This window comes from Ursus americanus, chromosome 12 (assembly GCF_024610735.1).
Source record: "Ursus americanus isolate L20-20 chromosome 12, mUrsAme1.1.p, whole genome shotgun sequence".
NCBI classification, from domain to species: domain Eukaryota; kingdom Metazoa; phylum Chordata; class Mammalia; order Carnivora; family Ursidae; genus Ursus; species Ursus americanus.
The window spans coordinates 41,337,596-41,357,558 of NC_142138.1; the positions used below are offsets into that span (position 1 = coordinate 41,337,596).

The 19,963-nt window shown below is 39.1% G+C and overlaps 1 protein-coding gene across 2 annotated transcripts; it reads right to left on the reverse strand.

Moving 5' to 3' along the window:
* Positions 1–843: 843 nt before the first annotated feature.
* LOC123795234 (guanylate-binding protein 6-like) lies at positions 844–19,519 on the reverse strand. Of its 2 annotated transcripts, XM_045801829.2 has the most exons (12): positions 19,366–19,519; positions 17,372–17,550; positions 12,335–12,551; positions 11,027–11,154; positions 8,447–8,556; positions 8,049–8,245; positions 6,474–6,719; positions 5,452–5,732; positions 4,544–4,756; positions 2,970–3,072; positions 2,475–2,668; positions 844–1,109 (listed from the first exon to the last, which is right to left on the reverse strand). In XM_045801829.2, the coding sequence occupies exons 3-12, from the start codon at positions 12,522–12,524 to the stop codon at positions 888–890; spliced, it is 1,884 nt and encodes a 627-aa protein (XP_045657785.2). In that variant the 5' UTR covers positions 12,525–12,551; positions 17,372–17,550; positions 19,366–19,519; the 3' UTR covers positions 844–887. The 2 variants fall into 2 exon arrangements, with proteins under 2 accessions (XP_045657785.2, XP_045657784.2); XM_045801828.2 differs by lacking the exon at positions 17,372–17,550 and having other exon boundaries at positions 19,366–19,518.
* Positions 19,520–19,963: the final 444 nt, after the last annotated feature.

Sequence of the window (19,963 nt, forward strand, 5' to 3'; positions counted from 1 at the left end):
CCTTAGTTTTGAAGTAATTATAAGGGATTAAAAACCAAAGCCAAAATGAAAAAAAGATTAAGATGTGAATTTTATGCATCCTGGTACTCTGATCTTGGTCTTAGACCCCCTCATTAAGCAGGCTGATGTCATTTCTAGAAATAGTGAGCAATTTCATGATCTCATAGCCAATTTCACATTCCTTTTGTGATTATCATTATTAGTATTATACTCTATATTTTGTGATTTATTTATAAAATGGCAATTCAAGATTTCTTTATAATAAAGTCAAGAGATAAGATTATATAATGAAGAGCCTGTGTCCCTTCCACCTCTGATGCCATTCAGTTCTCCTCAGAAGGAACCAGTGATATTAGTTTCTAACAAATTTTCCAGAGATATTTTATGTGTACATAGATAGGTATGATTGCACATAATTTTTTTTACAGTGAACACATTATACACACTGTTTTCTTCCTTATTTCTTTACTTTATAATATATTTTCAAGATTTCCTATGTTTGTACAAATTGAGCTCCACTGTCATTTTATTTACTGGCTATACAGTATTCCAGTGTTCATACTGGCACATGTTCAATTTATATTACCCATTTATGTAGATAGATACTTAAATAATCAAATTAAGCAATCTTTTCTCATTTAAAGTGATGCCTCAGTGGATTTTATATATACTTACAATTTTGCACATGTATATTTTCTAAAAGTTAACATGCTGTATCAAAGTGTACATGGATTTATTCTATCTAAAGTGAGTCAGGCATTGATATCCTCTTGTAGGCACTTTTTATATTTAAAACTTTGCTGAATAAAAGTGAAAAGCATATGCACCAAAAATAGGCCAGAGTATATAGCCACATTCTTTAATTTCTTTAAAAGGAGATCTAATTCTTATTTAAATAGTGAGTTCACAGTGCGCGCAATATAATCAACAAATTTAACAGGAGCAGTAACTATTGAAACAATCTCATTGCCAAATCTCTCTAAGACTTGTGCAAACCAGGGAGTATCATTATTTTGAGTAGCTTCAACCCTATATTTCAACTGATTTATCTCTTCATTCATCTCTTCAGATTTCTTTTGAAATCCTTCATTGAGCAGATCACGTTGGACCTAAATAAAAAGTGAGAAGTAAAACTTTTTAAATTATCATTTTTTTCAAGAATTGCACTTCACATATAAAAACGTGGTCAAACTATCGTTGTTTTACTCCTAAAATTGTTCCTTCTTACTCAATCTAGAGAGGAGAATTTTGCAGTGAGGAATATCTCCTGGCTTGGACCTAAACATTGAGAAGAGCATAATTTAAAGCCTTACGAATATTCATATACCATTAAGGTTTTGCTAGTATGCTAAGCTTGACATGAGGACAAATGTAACATGTTTCAGTCAAAAAAAAAAAATGCCAGTTGGAAGATAGCCTTGGTCTGATCGCACTCGGTCCCACTTGGGTTGTTATGGTCACCCAAATAGTAGAAATGATGGGAACTTATAAGCTTTTCTAGAAATCTGTCATAAACATGTCCTGATGGATAATGAGAGAATTCCTCCCTATGCCATTTGATAACTTGGGTAAACTACCCACACCTGGAGATAGTATAGTGCATTTAGAAACTGTCCCTTCCCTGTGTTTTTGAGTCTATATATTCCTGATAGTTTTATGTCAGCATAGATATACCTCAGGGTCTTTGGGTAGCAGTAGGGTTTCTGATAATTGTCAGTGATCTTGGTAAAGCAAACCAGTTGCTGCTTATATTAAATACATATGGATATGCGGAATTTAAGAAACAAGGCAGAGGATCATAGGGGAAGAGAGGAAAAAATGAAACAAGATGAAACCAGAGAGGGAGACAAACCATAAAATACTCTTAATCTTAGGAAACAAACTGAGGGTTGCTGGAGGGGAGAGGCGCAGGGGGATGGGGTGGCTGGGTGATGGACATTGGGGAGGGTATGTATTGTGGTGAGCACTGGGTGTTGTATAAGACTGATGAATCACAGACCTGTACCCCTGAAGCAAATACATTATATGTTAATTAAAAATAAAAAATTAAAAAATACATATGGTTGGAATATCTATGTAATCAAGCCTCATGAGATTATTTTAAAATCCCCCAAATAGCAACTCAAATGCTATTTATATTCTCCAAGGGCTTGGAGGTGCCATACTCATCCTGAACTCTCTAGAGTCCACACAGAGAGTGGAATTCAAAGGCTTCTTTAGGAAAGAAGGAAGAGGAGGAGGAGGAGGAGGAGGGGAAGAGGCAGGAGGAGGAGGAGGAAGAGGAAAGGGAGGAAAAGGGGAAGGAGAGGGAGAAGGAGAAGAATTCAAAGGATTCAGGGTTTTAAAAAGTCACAAGCAGTTAATGGCAATGGTGCTTCCTTGTATGAGCTCCATACCTGTAATCTTCACCCATCCTTTCCTGAGGTACCAGAAGAAGGACCACCAAGCATTGCCAAGGCCATGGCCAGACTTACCTTCAGCTTATGCTCCAACATCATACTCTGTTCTTTTAGAATGTTTTCTCTCTCCCGCTCCATCTTCTCTTTCAGTTGGACTATGTTTTCCTTGAGAGTCCTTTCTTGAGCCTCTATCTGCTGTTGCTGCTCCAGTAGTTTCTGTTTTAGCAGCTCTTGTTCCCTCTCAGCTGCTTCCTTCCTGACCCGCTCCACTGCCCCCAAGGAAAGTTTAGAGAGGGAAGAAAATTAAGTGAGGATTGATCTCTACCTTCCAGAGCTCAGAGACAAAACTACATTGGAAGGGAAGGTGCAAAATCTCTGAATTCCTCATGAATTTCAAAATAATGGGAAAGGCCCTGTCTGGCTGACATACAACCACAACTCCCCTTGTTTATAGAGTTAGCAGAGTAGTGCCACAGAAGGAGAGGACACTCCTTATTTCAGGAAGGTTTTGCTGTCACACCTGACAGAGGGACCTACCCAACCTGTTGTGAGCCAAGCTGTGCCCCATACCTGCTATGGCCTTCTCCCCATCAGTGAGGGCTTTATCTGCCTGCCAGATGGATTCCTCTATTGAAACCTGCGACTGCAGGAATCTCTGGAGGACCTCATTTGCCTGAGGAACCAAGAAGAAGCAAAGACCTTAGATTTCCACTATGGAGATTAGTCCTGCAAAAACAAGTATATCCAGGTGATTTTTGCTTCATGCTTAAAATTCTGCAGTGGCTCCCTACAAGATGTCCAAGTGTGACCAGAGACTCTCCATAGCTCCTGCTTCCTGTCTCCCTCCGGTGTATCCCCCAGTGCTACTTCCTTCTGCCCACTCTAGGTTCCAGCCAGTCAGAACTAACTGCAGTTCTATAAACCCACCATCTCTGGTGCTTTTATATATTTGCCTTCTCACCGGGAAGTGTTGCCTCTAATTTGTGCTGTTGCTCTCCTCTGATACTTGCTGGCTTTACCTTTAGGCAAGTTATTTTAATCGCCTGTGCCTCTCAGTTCAGATCTATAAAATGTTGACAGTAAACATAGATGTTGCTTAATGTTGTTTGAAGGATTAAACTTAAGAGTTTAGGGAAACAGCTTTACATTATGCCTACAAGAAATAAGAGTCCAATATATATTAGTTGCATTATTATTTAATTATTATTGTTTATGACCACAACCTATGTAGCCCATTTTCTTTTATTTATTTCTTTATTATTATACTTCTTAATTGGCATATAGTTGACACACAGTGTTACCTTAGGTTGGGGTGTACAACACAGTGATTCTACAAGTTTACACTTTATGCTATGTTCACCACAAGTGTAGATACCATCTGTGTCGTTAGATCACTATCACAGTATTGTTGACTGTATTCCTTATGCTGTGCCTTTCATTCTCATGACTTATTCATTCCATAACTGGAAGCCTGTATCTCCCACTCCTTTCACCCATTTTACCCATCCCCCGTCCCCCTCCTCTCTGGCAGCCATCGGTTTGTTCTCTGTATTTATAAGTTTGAGTCTGCTTTTTGTTTATTCACTTCTGGGTGTTTTTTAAGATTCCACTTATGAGTGAAATCATATGGTATTTGTCTTTCTCAGTCTGACTTGTTTCACTTAGCATAATATCCTTTAGTTCCATCTTTGTGGTCTCAGACGTCATGATCTCATCCTTTCTATAGCTGCATAATAGTGCATCATATGTAGCCCATTTTCACAGGTTCATATGTGTTACAACTTTGTATGCAATTGTCTGTGTATTTGATTTCTTCTCTTACTTTTGACCATACTTAAGTACAAGGATGCTTACTTTAACTTGTAAATTGTCAACACTTGGCATATTCAATGCTGTGTTGTTGGATGAAGAAATGAGTAATTTCTGTTCTGTCTCTTGTGCATTTCAGAAAGCAATACTCTTTTTTTTGGGTATAGGCATTTCCACTCTTCTCAGGAGTAAATAGCAAATAGTGGACCTCAAAAGCTAAAGCTGTCAGGATATCCCTATGCTTTTATCACCCACAACTGGTGCTGTGCTCTCAGATTATCTGGAGACCCCTTTGACTCTATTCTGTAGTCTCCCCATGCTCCCCTATTCCTCACCTTCACTCCTTTCCTGGGCAGTTGTGAATACTTCCATTCAATACTTTCCTTTGCTTCCCTGTAGAGCTTGTATCCTCCAGGAACAGAGAAAGTTCCTGCTGAAATACTTTCCATTAGGACCTGTGAAATCTCATTGAGCCTAGACTGGCAGTATTTAACGGATGCCTCTTCATTCTGCTGCAAGAAATGCTCCTTCTTATCCTTTATGAGTTCCTACGAGGGAAAAGTAGAGGGATGTCACCAGAAGAAAGGAACAGAAACAATACGATTCCAAAGAATCTGGTAGAAGGATTGGTCTAACTGTGGTCCTCATGAGAAAAGCATTCTGTTGGAGAAGGGCATGGAATAAAACAGGAATGACAAGACTTGATTTACTCACAACCTTGAATACTCTCTGTAAGACTATGGGCAAGTTTCTTAACCTCCCTGGTTCTTCTGAAATGTTGGAGTTGTATTACCTAATCTCCTTACAACTGTAGCATTTAGTGATTTATCTTCAATGATACAGTGATACAACAAGAAGCAATACAAGTTGAAAATGGCCTGGAATGAGGGTCTGATAAGAGAAAGTTTGCTTTGTGATAATGGGAGTGTGTTCCCGGAAAACATCCATGCTCAGGAATGACTTTTGGGTGTTGTGGGCAGGCTTAGAATTCATAGATGTATTAAAACATCAGGAGGATATCTATATTGATTTTACTTCAGAGATCAGAGAGATTTTTAGATAAAGTGCCTCAGGTTTGGGAGGAAAAAAAAAAGAAATGTAGTCCTTTGAAACTCTCTTTCTCATGAGAATGCAGATTTCTTTATCCTTGAGTAAGAGATGAGCCATGGGGTCAATAAAGGTACTTCTAGGCTTCAATCTTCAAAAGGAAGGGTCCTGAAGAGTAAATACTAAGACAAGTTACCCCAAGAGTCTTCTGGAACTCCTGCTTCTCATCCTTGAAGGAGTGCTCCATGAACACTGCAATGGCTTCCCTCTCACAGTCTGCATGCACATCCAGCAGCTCCTGGAGCGTGTCTGTGGGGAGCGTCAGTCGCTGGGCCATCTGCTTGCTGTAGTGGTTGGCTGCCTTCTGCACAGCCTCAGAGTTCTCAAGCTGGGCTAGGGTTGCCACTGCGTTCTCCAAACAAGGCACTGCTCCAGTATTGATAGTATCCACATAGGTCACCACCAGAGTTCTCAGCCCTGAATGAGCCGGGATATTAAAGGGGTAAATATAAAATTATCACCCCAGGATACCAGATTCTGAGACTACATTTCTGAAGTCACATGCACTCACACCTCCCCACCCGCATCTCCCCAACCCCCCACCACATGCATCCCTGCTTCCTTTATCTTCACCTTAGTTTTCCTATTGACTTAATTTTTATGGTTCCCCAGGCCATATGGCTAAAAAATTAAAAATTTACCTTTATCTAACATACTAAAGGGTATCTGGAAAACATAATTTCCCATTTAAAAAATTAAAAGCAAAGTAGATTATATGGGTAGACTGATGAGGCAGGATAAATCAGATTATATTTATTCTGAATTTTGAAGCTTCCAATGGATTTTCACTGATCCATGGGATACTGTTTATTTTTGTACAGCTCTAGACTCGCAAAATATTTTTTTGTATTTTTTTTGCAAATAACACTTACCAGATGGGACTTCCCTTGGGGAAAAAAAGCAGTATATTCTGTTTTTATACCCAGTTAGTGATTTATTTTTTCTCAGTGGAGGATTTTTTTTTTTTCAGATAAATGGATGACACAGGTATCAGTGACAAAGTGTGCAGTTTTAGAGAGGGATTTGTAAACCCCCCAAAGTGAAATAATTATACACATCTCTTCGTGGAGTGTGAATGTGTGTATACCTAGAATTCCATATAGAATCAAACAAAAATGCTGATATTCAGCCCCACAGAAATGGTAAAAGGAGACTCACGATTCCCGGTGACTGTGACTCCCTCTCTGAGAGTCTTGGTCCTTCCCTGGGTGAAGATGTAGGAACAAAAATTGTTCGCTTGTGTCTGGAATTTAGGATCCAGTTGACACTCAGGTATATTCTCAATATTGGCTAGGAGTTTTGTGTCATTTATTGGCCGGTCAAAGACAAAACACTTCCGTTTTGGAAAGAAATGCCTGATGCACTCTCTGGGTCGATTGGATGCTTGGATTCTGGAATTGTTGCCTGAGGGATAAGAACAACAGATTACTGTGGGAACAGTCTTGAGGCGAGGGATCTAATGGTTTTTATGACTGGGATTTTGATTCTTTGCTGTCTTTTATGCTTGAAACACCTTTAACCCAGACATTCAGTACTTCCTTACACAGCAAACTCATACCAATGGTAGCATTCTGGAGAGAAATTTGGGGAGACATCTGATCCAGGTAAAAGAAATCTATGGCTCATAACTCCAGACCTGAAAATGGTGGTAGAGTTGTCCATTAGATGTTTACTTAATGAATTGTTAAAAGAATGGAAGGTCAAATAGAACTTTTTGGTCTAATGTAGAAACCGAACTTGGGACCAAGAAGAGCCACAGTCAAGGGATAATGGAGCAGTATCATGAACAACAGTATTAGGCTTATTAGGACACTCTGGTTATTTAAGGAAAACTGCTTTGATGCTAGAAATAATTTGCACAGTGATAGCTATTTTATTTCACAAAAACCTCGGAAGAGTAAATGTAACTAAAATGTAATTTTAGGACGTCACCACTACTCTACACACTCCTTGAGGTGAAGGACTAGACTTGATTTAAAAGCATTGCTCTTCTGCCAAGCCAGTTTCTCATTAAATGTTTTGGGAAAGTGTAAGTAGAAAACTGAAAGCAAGAATGAATAAATCAGAATTGACATATATACCATTATAAATGTAGCCCATTAAAATAATTATTTCAACATTATAGCATGGATAAATATATGGGAATTAAGAGAAAACTATGATATAGACAGTAAAATGAATGTTCTGATAATTATCGGAAATAATGAAAAGGTATAGATTGAAAAGGCGTACTTCTTCAGGTTTATTAGAGCACAGTCATTTTTGTATGTGATATATCTATACAGACATTAGATAATTATATCCTTCTTTGAAAGGTTAATATCTAACTGTTAAATATATTTTTATTGACATATATTGTCTATATAGTAATATATTGATTTTCCTTTTAATTTCATGCCAGTAAGTATCGGTCAGTTGTTTACTTCAACACAGAAAAACAGAAGCCAAAGTAAGGAACATGTGTTTGGTCTTTGGAAAGTTTAAGCACCCATTGAAGTCTGGTAGCTACCTTAGCCATTGTTTAAAGAACAAATCGGTTTTGAAAAATTTGATTCTAGCCTAGGTTCTGCTTTTCTTGAGTGAACTTCTTAGAGCTTTTCAGCCCAACCTGTAGTCACCATTTCTACAGACCTCAATCTAGTCTTGAATACAAATGCAATCCCAATGATAATGGACTTTTAGTAGCTCCCACCCTCTGTTGGACCATCCACTGCCCAGGCCATGCTCTGATACCTGCAATCAGCTTCAAGGCATTCTCCAGGTACTCATCTTCTGTGATAGGATGATCATTTAACTTCAGCTCCAGGCTGAAATCCCGTACAGCCCAGATAAAGTCTGGGAAGAAACTCACAAACTCTGTGGAATCTTCTGTTCCATCCTCTTCTGGGGAGGACTTTGCCCTGATTAGTTTTGTGAGCTCTGTCACGTAACTAGGGCCCAGTTAAGGAAAAGGAAGTTCCCACCCATCCTTCCCACTTTTCTCTAACAAAAAATTATTACAAACACTCTGTTTTGCCCTGGGTCCCCTCTGCTCCACCAAAGGCAGCTAAGTGACAGGGAAGGAGAAACTAACTTGATCTCTATTCCCATAAACTTAATGAGATATGGTGGCTTGGTCCCTGGAAGGATACTGCAGCTGCTCCAGGGCCTGGTGGTTGATGGTGCCCAAGCTGTTGTAGACCAAGGTGCTGCTCAGAAGCACAGCCAGGGCAAAGATCCATGAGTCATTCTTAGGGTCACCCTAGAAAGCACATTAGAGCAAGAGTTTTAGGAGTTTCGTCTTTAGAAATTCATTCAGATACTTCTTCTATCAGTCTTTCATTTATTATTTCAGCTAACATACTTGCCATGCAAAGAAATGAGTTTGAAGACAGACATGGATACAGATATCACCTGTGACAATTACAAAGACATTTTTTGTGATTGTGATTTCCTCATATATAAAGAGACTGTAATATTCACAGAGCTTTCTTTTTCCTCAATTGGATGAAATAAAGTAGCATATATAGAAAAACCAGTACAGTACCTGGTGTGCAATTAGGTATTCAATGATGAGTGTTAGAATTTATTCATTCTACATATAGCCATATAAAATATACCATAATTGCCATAACTGGGGATTCAAATTATATTCAATTAAATTCAACAAATGTTTATAGGAAGCTACTGAATATTTCCCATTGCTCTTATATTTAAAAAGCAAACTTGAAACTGGCAGTTGCTACTTTCAAGATGACTATTTCAAAGTGATGACAAATGTCTGTAACAATGAATGTAACAAAGATGACAATATCTATAAAAATATTGGTAATCTTATATCTTAGTAATGTACATAAGCAATGGAACCTATAGCTATAATATGAAATGGAAATTTAGAATTTTATCAAGGAAGAACAGAACTATGAAAGTTGGAGAAAGTATATGTTATGAAGGCTTACTGGAAGTCTTGAGCTGAGTGTTCAAGAATTGGTCAAATACAGACATGAAGAAACATAGACTTGGTTCTCAGCAGGTCTGATTCTGTTTTTTGTTAATTCGTGTGTGTGTGTGTGTGTGTGTGTGTGTGTGTGTGAAATTATGTGGTATATACCCTTCTCAGTCTGACTTATTTCACTTAGCATAATACTCTCTAGGTCTGTCCATGTTGCTGCAAATGGCACAATCTCATCCTTTTTTATGTCTGTGTAATATTCCATCGTGTATTTATACCACATCTTCCTTATCCATTTGTCTGTTAATGGATTAGTCAGTTGCTTCCATATCTTGGCTATTGTAAATAATGCTGCAGTAAACATAGGGATGCATATATCTTTTTAAATTAGTGTTTTCATCTTCTTTGGGTGTAAATACCCAGTAGTGGAATTATTGGAACATATGGTATTTCTATTTAACTTTTTCAGAAACCTCCATACTGATTTCTATAAGTAAAAAAAATAATAAAAAAGTAAATAAAAGCAGAATTTCTAACTTCTCTTGGGACAGAAATGGAGAGCTACAGAAATTTAGATACCATTTCCAAATAAGTCTCAAAGTAAGGCACAAAAGGAGAAATCATTCATTTCATCCATTAGCAGAAAATTAAAATACCAAAAATCCACCTGAAAATGTTTGTTATAAGGTAAACATATGCTTATAGGACTAGCACCTTCAGAGGTGTCTCAGAGCCTTCCAGAATGCTCTTTGGGTAGCTGATGAACTTTACCATAGGAAATGTAAACCCAACTATTAACCGCAAACCTCAAATACACACTTCATCTGGAAGATAAATCAGAAATATTTCCTTTACTGGGATGGAATTGATGTTTCTCCTCTTTCCCACCAAAGTGCTCTTATGCTTAACATATGTAGTGCCACTATGTTGTGCTGCCCAGATCACCTTATAAAATTGAGGGACTGATTCACCCAGCTAGTGGGAGTGCTGATGGAAGACAGCTCTCAGGTGCCACTCCTTTTAATTAGAAAGGCTTCCAGAACAGCCTTTCAATGATTTATCAACACCCTTGTCCCAACTCAGGATAACTCAAAGGAGCATCCCAGCCACAGAATTCCCATGGAACTAACAGAAGTCAGCGATTGCATTGCAGTGTAACTTTTTTCTCTCTCCCAACTTGCTTCTTTCCCAATCGTATTTTATTAAATCTGACTGCATTATGTGTGGTCTTCTCAACTGGACTGAGGATGCTTTGAGGGCAGGACCTTTACTGTGGTAACTAATATCTACAGTACTAAGCCAGGAGGCTGCAACTCAGCTATTCAAAAATTATTTCTTAAATGGAATCAAATAATTCAGGGGCCCTTTGGTGGCTCAGTCAGTTGAACATCTGACTCTTGGTTTCGGCTCAGGTCATGATCTCCAGGTCATGAGATCAAACCCTACATCACGCTCTGTGCTCAGCAGGAAGTCTACTTGAGATTCTCTCTCTCTCCCTCTCTCCCTCCCCCTACTCGCAGTATTTCTCTCTATCTCAAATAAATAAATAAATCTTTTAAAAAAATTAATCAAATAATTCCAGCATCAAGAAATAAAAGAGTTATCTAATATACCATATCTTACCTAGAAGTGAACTTCAAACAAACCAACATGCCTCATTTACTATAGCCGGATTTCTAGATATTGCAAAGAGTTCACAGCAGTTAAATTGCAAAATGTCATGAAGAGGTGAGGAGCAAATCCAGAGTAAAAAGGATTTATCTGTGACTGCCTGTCTTACCTTTTCCACATCACCCAGGCCCTCGGTATCCAGAAGGACCAGGGTGTGTTTTGGCTTGCAGGGGTGAGGCACACACCACATCCAGATGCCCTTGGTTTTAGACTGCACTGTAGAGCCCAGAGGGAAACCTGCAAGGGGAGGGGAGAAGGCAACATACAGTGACAGGAGACTCATCGAAGCAATCAAAGGTTACAAAGTCAGACTTCCTGGAATGTAAATACCCCAGCATACAAGATGGTTCTTTCTCAAATCCCTTAAGCATGTCTTACTTTGTGTGTCATCTGTTCCAAGTGATGCCAGGGAAGTGCTCAAGATGGAGGCAAAGAAGCATTCATGAAGAAAAAAAAAAATGGAAATCATCGATAACCATAACAAGAGCATTTTGAAAGAATGGTGAGGAGCAAAGAGAGCAGTGGATTAAAGAGAAACATGGGAAAAGAAAAAGTAGAAAAGGGAAATTGAGATAATATTTTTTGCCAAAGTGATAAAAAAAAAAAAAAAGGCGGTGGGGAAGGTTGTTAACTACAATACGATGTGATATCCAGGAAGGATTTTTAAGATGATAGCTGTCTTGGGGTCCTTGAGCACAACCGTCAAGAAAGAATTCTTGAGGTATTTCACAGTGAACATAGTAAGTTTATTCAAGTAGCACAGGGACAAGACCCATTGGCAAAAAGAGCTACACTTCTGCTATATGAAGCTGGTGGTTATTTGCTTACTGCTCAAAAGGAAGGAGATGTGCGGGGAATATTAGATCATAAATGTTTCTTCAAATTTCTACTCATAAAAGTACTTTCACAAGATTTCTCTGGTACTTCTCATTCAGTTCAATATTTACTATTGGTGAGATTTACTGGCAGTCCGAGACTCTTTAAGAATGTAGCAGCTGGCATGTATTCATATCGGAATGTATTCTTACTAGAACTATAACGATTGTAGGTCAACCTTCTGGGGTAAAGGTGAACATTTTTCTCCTTCTATCCCTCCTCAATAGATATTCAGACATCTTATATGTTGATGGAAATATCCCCTAAAAAAGCAAATGTGTTTCGAGAGAGAGAGGAGATACAATTATAAGAGCCCATTACTTGATCAGGTTAAAGAATGTAGGATCCTGAGCGTTAGTAGGAGAGATTTTCCTTAACAGTAGTAAAACAGTATGATAACAGATTACAGTAAGAGTAATGTAGGGGTGAAAATTAGAATTGGAAGGTTGGTTGATTGAGAGGAGTTTGGTTCTCCTTTCACATGACCAGGGAAGAAAACTAAAGATCTGAGAGATGGCCCCAGACTGAGTACAACGCTCACCTCGGTTCTGTCCTGCAAGACGGTTCATCAGGTAGGATTTGCCTGTACGATACAGTCCTACAATGGCCACCACCACTACTGGTTGAGAAATATCTTCAAGAATCTGTACAGCTGTCTGGTTCACTGACAGCTGCATATTGTTGTTTTCCACCAGACAAATGGGGGCCGTCATAGTGGGTCCAGATGCCATGGCAACCTGCCAACCTAGAAAAGCCTCCTAGTAGAAATAATATTACAAAGTCATTCTCTGACTTAGAGTTATCCAAAGCACCCATGAGTTTAGGATTAGGTGAAACTTCTGTGGTTTCTATGAGACAAAATGTAACCTAGAATTAGCAAACTGCAGAGGGCTTCCTCTATTATTCCCCCAAATCTCGATCATACTAGTAATGAAACATAGAGTATTATTATTCTCCAAAGTTTTGCTTCAATAGTAATAAGAAAATTCAAGCAACTGTTACTATCACTGAGGGTCTGCAGTATACCAGCCCTGTGACACATACCTTACATACACAGCCTCATTGATATTTTTGAGAACCTACAAGTTAGAAATTATTGTACCCACTTTGCAGATAAGATAAATGAGTCTCACAAAAGCTGAGTAAGACATAGAGCCAGGATTAAACCTAGACAATGGAGCAAAATGGCAAGCTAGGAAGCTCTAAGCTCTTGTTTCCCCAAGGAGATATCAAGAATAATCAAAATATAGGGGCGCCTGGGTGGCACAGCGGTTAAGCCTCTGCCTTCGGCTCGGGGCGTGATCCCGGCATTATGGGATCGAGCCCCACATCAGGCTCCTCCGCTAGGAGCCTGCTTCTTCCTCTCCCACTCCCCCTGCTTGTGTTCCCTCTCTCGCTGGCTGTCTCTATCTCTGTCGAATAAATAAATTTTAAAAATCTTAAAAAAAAAATAATCAAAATATTGGCTAGAATAATCTTACAAAAGTTCTGCAAAAAGAGTCAAACATCTAAAGCAACCAAGCAAACACCCAATCAAGAAAAAGCCATATTAAAAATGGTAGGAAATTCTGTGGTGTTTTTGCTTGTCCTTGGCCCATACACTCCCCAGTGTGGTATAGCTTTGGTCTGTTAAGAGGTGGCAACCCAGTTCTCAGTTTTCTCCCTTGACCCAGAGGGAACAGAGCGGACCTTGTTCACAGTGTTCTAACCTGTCTGGGGTTTACCTCTCAGGTCTCTGTCTCATCTCACATGGATCTCAGGCCAGGGTAGGGGCCAGGAATGTAGGGGTATCACTTGAATATCATATGAAAAGAAGCAACGGCATTGGTTTCATGGGCATTGCTCGTGAACTGCAGGGCATGGATCTGCAGATGCCTGAGGCAAGAGATGACCAGAGAAGACATAAAACAGATCATCTTAGAGGTGCCTGGGTGGCTCAGTTAAGTGTCTGCCTTCAGCTCAGGTCATGATCACAGGGTCCTGGGATCAAGCCCTGTGTTGGGCTCCCTGCTCAACAGGGAATCTATGTCTCTCTCTCCCTCTCCCTCTGCCCACCCACCCACTTGGCTCATGCTCTTTCTCTCAAATAAATAAAAACAAAAAATAAAAAAACAAAAACAGAGCATCTTAGGTAGTAGTTCAGTTCCCACTTCCCTCCTTTAGACTGGATGGAGCAGAGCAGATGTTCCAATCTGTTCTGAGCTGCCTGAAGGACTGGTCTTTGTTTTACCAAATTCACTTCTCGGACAGGGAGAAGCAAGGGGCATTGTTTGGGAAAGCTGCAGGGAGACTGAACTTGCAGACCCCTCTGGCAAAATACTATTAGTGTGTGATATTGTGATTTACAATAAGAAGTATGTATTTGGTCTTTGTCCCTGCTCCTGACATACAGCTTCCAAAACATTTAATTTGCCAAGTGATGAAAGTAATGGAAGTATCTTTTGTTATAATATTTGGTCTTTTGTCCTTGGTTCCTAAAACAGGTCCTAAGGTAGTTCCAGAGGAAAGAAGGTGAAAGAAGTGTCTTCTGTTATACATAACAAGCACCTTTCAAACACACCCAAGTTTATGTTAATGAGGTGATTTTGGAAGATACCCTGGATAACCACAGAATGAAGGCTGGGTGCCAAGGAAACCAACCATGTGATTAGAGAGCTGGAACTTTCGCCTCATCTCCCCAGCCTCTGGGGAGGAGAGAAGGACTGAAGGTTGAATTAATCACCAATGGCCAATGATTTACTCAATCATGCCTATTTAATGAAGACTACATTAAAAACCCTAACTGAAGGAGTTTAAAGAGCTTCTGGATTAGTGAACATGTGCAGGTGCTCAGGGGTGGTGTGCCTAGAGAGAGCATGGAAGTTCTACCTTTTCTTGATACCTTGCCCTATGCACCTTTTTATCATGCTGTTCCAGGGCTGTGTCTGTCTGTCTCTCTCCCTTCCTTCCCTCCCTCCCTCCCTCCCTCCCTCCCTCCCTCCCTCCCTCCCTCCTTTCTTTCTTTCTTTCTTTCTTTCTTTCTTTCTTTCTTTCTTTCTTTCTTTCTTTCTTTCTTTCTTTCTTTCTCTCCCTTCCTTTCTCCCTTCCTTTCTTCCTTCCTCCCTCCCTCTCTCTCTCTCTCCTTTCTTTCCTTCCTTCCTTCTTTCCTTCCTTTTTTTTTATAAACCAATAATGTACTGAGTAAACTGTTTCTCATGAGTTCTGTAAGCTATTCTAACAAATTACTGAACCTGGAGTAGAGATGGCAAACATAGCCAGAAGCACAGGTGATACCCTGGACTTGTGATTGGCATCTGAAATGGGGCCAGTCTTGTGGGACAGAGCCCTTAACCTGTAGTGCATACACTAACTTCAGACTGTTTGTGTCAGAATTGCTTACTGTGAAAAATTAGCCATACATGTGGTGACCAGAAGTGAAGTATTGAGAATAGTGTTGAGAGGAGAAATAGAATTTTTTCCTTTTCAGGGTGGAGACAAACAGTAGACCATCAAAGGCCCCAAGGAGAGAATCTGAGGATAATTAAGAGATTTAAAAGCAGCGTGTATATGGGGAAACTGAAAAAGCCACACACAAGGTCAGGAAGATGCATGCTCAGGAAAGACCTAAAAAGACTTTAAGGTTTCTCCCTAGGTTAACCTAAGGCTCAAGGCCAAGACCCAGCTGATTAGCAAATACTTCCTTAGCACAAAACCAGTATGCAGAGAATGGAAAAGGTGGCTGTTTCTATAAATGACCAATTTTCAACAGAAACCATGACAATCACAGGCATACAGAGAAACAGGAAAATACGGCCCATTCAAAGGAAGTAAACAAATGTGGCAGAAAACATCCCTGGAGAAACACAAGCATTGCATGTTCTAGGCAAAGACTTAAGTAATTTTCTCAAATATGCTCCAAAAGCTAAAGGGAAACACAAAGAAGTAAAATAAATCAGGAAAACGATATGAAAACAAAATTAGTCCAGTCACAGTGTGGTACTGGCATAAAGATATGTAGACCAAGAGAATAGAAGAGAGAGACCAGAAATAAACCACCCCATATATGGTCAAATGATTTTTGAGAAGCCTGCCGAGATCATTCAATGGGGAAAGCACAGTCTTTTCAACAGGAGGTGCTGGGAAAATTTGGTATTCACATGCGAAAAATGAAGTTGGACTATTACTTTAACACCATATATAAAATTTAACTCAAAACATATCAAAGACTTAAACATAAGAGCTAAAAGTACAAAAACTCTTAGAAGAAAACACAGGAGAAAACCTTCATGATACTGGATGACAATGATTTTTTGGATACGACACCAAAGGCATGATCAAAATATGAAAAAATGGTAAATGGACTTCATCAAAATTAATAATTTTTGTGCATCAAAGAACATCATCAACAGAGTAACAAGGCAACCCACAGAATAAGAGAAGAAGACTGCATATCACATATCCGATAAGGGATTAATATCCAGAATCTATAAGAACTCTTACAACTCAGTAATAACAACAAAAAGAATGCAGTTCAAAAATGGGCAATTTCTCCTGAGAAAATAGACATATAGGCAATAGACACATGAAAAGATGTTCAACATCACTAATCATTATGGGAATGCAAATCAAAACCATGAGGTATAGCTTCACACCCATTAAAGTGGCTATTACTAAAAAAATGAAAACAAAACCAAACAAACAGCAAACAACTAGTGCTGGCCACAATGTAGAGGAATTGGAGTGCTTGTGCATTGCTGGTAGAAATGTGAAATGGTCAACCACTGTGGAAAAACACTATGATGGTTCCCCCAAAGTTGATCATAGAATTGCCATTTGATCCAGCGATTCCACATCTGGTATATGTACAAAAGCATTAAAAGCAGGGACTCAAACAGATACTTGTACAGCAGTGTTCATAGCAGCAGAAGTCGCAGTAGCCAAAAGGTGAAAATGTCCATCAAGGGACGGATGGATCAACAAAATGTGGCATACACGTGCATGACATATATATACATACATACAATGGAGTATTTTTCAGCTGTAGAAAGAAAGAAATTCTGATACATGTTACAACACTGATGAACCTAGAAGACATTTTTCTAAAGTGAAATAAGCCAGACACAGAGGACAAATATTGTAAGATTCCACTTATCAGAAGTACCTAAAATAGTCAAATGCATAGAGACAGAAAGTAAAATAGTGTTTACCATGGCTGAAGGCAGGGGAACAGGGAGTTATTGTTTAAAGGGTACTGAGTTTCCATTTGGGGTGATAAAAATCTCTGGAGACAGATAGTGGTAATAGTTGCACAACAATGAGAATGTACCTTGTGTCACTGAACTGTATTCCTAAAAATGGTTAAAATGGTAAATTTTATGTTAAATTTTTTTGTCACAATTTTAAAAGTTTTTAAAAACAACAACCAGACAGTCGATTTCTCTGTGTCCTGTTACTGCGGCCACTCACTGGGCAGAATATTCTTCCTCACATTGATTATCCTGTCAGTTCCTTTATCAATAGGTTAACCTATGTAGCTTTCTCCTCATGATCACATATGAAAGTGTGCTCTCTAATGCTTTCCTGTGACCCATGTGCTCACCTTTTGTCTGCAGGTCGACAAGTGCTGGGAATGGGAGTGGTAAGTGGAATGAAGTCAGTCTAAAGAATGTAGCCTCCCTTTCAACCAGGGAAGTCAAGAGAATGTTCCTGAATCTTAAGAGATACAGGCTGAGGTACTTAGCTGAGAGGGTCAGGTTTTCGGCAAATTACTCCTATGAACTGGAATAAAAAATATATATATATGCAAATACCATTTTTTATTATATAGGGAGACATATACACGTTATTTAGAGAGATCAAGCAAATCTAGCAAAATGTCACCAGTGGATAAATCTAGGTGAATAGTATATGGGATTCTCTTGTAATTGTTTTTTAAGGTTAAGTTTAATATAAAAAATTAAATATTAAAAATATAATTTTGGTCTCCTGGCATATTTTTGATTGCATTATATTAAAATGGTTTTCTATAATATTATGGAGTTATATAAAATTTTTGACAAAAGAGACTCCATTTTGAAGCTCCGTTTTCTTTTCTAAATAGTGAACTCTTTCACTGGATGAGAGTGGTAATAGTTTTCAAGCAATTGCTCATAAAATTTCAGCGGAGCAACTGGCATTTGGATCGCACGAGGACAGTAAAGTTAACGCATACCAGGGGTAATTAGGTAAAAAGGTAATGAAGCCTTTAGGGTCAGTAACGCTCTTCCTTGTTCATTTCAAAGTAAACTGGTGGAGGAGAGTCCATTCTGTCCATTCCAAGCTTGGGTCCAGGCAGATCTCTGACACCCTCCCTGTTTTATTAAAGTCGGTGACATTAAGATTGATCTAACACTGGATAAAATTATAGGTCTAACCTGGAGGATATTTTGATAATTAAATTAGATACCATATACTTTTATCTTAGCATAGCTTGCAGCACAACATAGAATTGCAGTGTGTGTTTGTTGAATAAATGGAGATGAATCTACAACAATTGCATTGAGCAATTTGGTCCTTTGGGCTATGCACTTTAACCCACTCCGCAAACTGTAGATTTCTAAGAAATAAGGTCTACAAATACATTTTTTGTCAGATCAGAATGGTAAGCAAGTGCAAACACACTGCTTCTGTCCCACCTCCTTTTGTCTGATTCTTCAGTGTGGGGAGCAAAGAACCTGCAGGTAAAACAGAAGCCTTGAACAGCTACGTTGTAATGACTGAAAGTGTACAGTCCCTCTTTACAGGGAAGATTAGAGGAAACTGAGGGAGATGTGACAGGAACAACTGAACAACTTCGTGAAAACACGTCTGTGGTTTCTTAGCTGTGAATGAGCCACAGAGCTTTTAACTTCAAATTAACAAAGTGCAAGCATTCAATCCTGTTCAGGACTGGTTTCCAAATTTGAACTATCTAAGAATCATCAAAAGAAATTGTTAAACCCAGATTCTATACACTTAACAAATGGTACAGAAGACTCTGTGGATTCTATGAAAAATAACCCAACAAACATCCGAGGGGGGCAGGGAGAAAGACACAGACAGACTTGACAACATAGTTATTTTTAACTAATAAAGATCAGCGATGTGGGAGCTACATTTATTTCTACATGGAGATTTATAAACTCTCAAAGCTTTCTTCAGTACGACTAATAGAAAGATTAGAAAGAATCTATCTCTTTAGATTGTCATTGTCTATCAGCTCCTCAATGGACACTGTCTTGTTCTATGAATTTGAATGCCTGCCACAGAGCCTGATGAGAGGAAATTAGGGAGGCTCCCATGGGGACTCCTTCCACTCTACTTGCTGCTGCCCTGAGCTGACATTGTTCCGGGAGCAGCGCATCCAGGGAGACATGGTGTGCTGGCTGTCACTTTGCAGCTGCTACTGTTTCAAGTGGCAAAGCTGAGCTTCCCTAAAACTAAAGCCAGCCGCAGACCCTTGTGGGCCAGACAAAAGGCAGCCTGCCCCTCCTGCCCCTTCCTCAGTTGTGACTTTGAATCAGAGATCAAATCTTGCGTGCAGACAGTGTTGCATGTAAAAGAAGATGTACTCACCTGCTATGCTTACCACAGGTCCGAGGACAGTTCTCAGCTGCTCACTGCTTGCTCACTGGCGCTTTCCGCCTTCTATCTTCCTCTTATAAAAGCTTAAAAAAACTGAGGAAGTTAGAAATTTCTACCATCTAAATCATGTGTTAAAACTGGAAATGAAAGTAAAAGTAATGCAGGCACCCTGAATCACCAGGCTGTAAATCATCAGGCCGTAAATATGGATGTTCAGTTCAGGATGAGATGAAATGAGGGAAACCCCGCAGTTACTCAGCAGTCAGATCTTAGTAAACACACTCCATCAGCTTTCTTCTGTCTTCCCCATCTCGGAGGGCTTTGCTGGCCTCTGTTCTTCATCCGTCTTTCTCAGTTGGCTTAAGTTTCCTTAGCACACAAGAAAAACAGAAAATTCATGGCCCAGATGTAAGCAAAGCTGTACAAAGCAAGATTATTTCAGCCATTTTTCTCTTAGTGAGAATTCCTGAGTTCATTTGTTAGTGGAGAGCTTTTAATATTTAAAATATGTTCCCCATTATATAGTGTCAATGCAAATTGAACCAACCTTTTAGAATTTTTTTTCTTGACTAATACATGTTTATTTTTA

Bases quoted from the DNA above. Each gene is read 5' to 3' on its own strand.
- LOC123795234 (XM_045801829.2), bottom strand. From the start codon at position 12,524: ATGGCATCTGGACCCACTATGACGGCCCCCATTTGTCTGGTGGAAAAC. The intron at 2,669-2,969 runs GTATGGGGCACA...CCTTGGGGGCAG, and splicing joins TGGGGAGAAGGCCATAGCAG to TGGAGCGGGTCAGGAAGGAA. The intron at 1,110-2,474 runs GTAAGTCTGGCC...CTTTTTATTTAG, and splicing joins TGTTGGAGCATAAGCTGAAG to GTCCAACGTGATCTGCTCAA.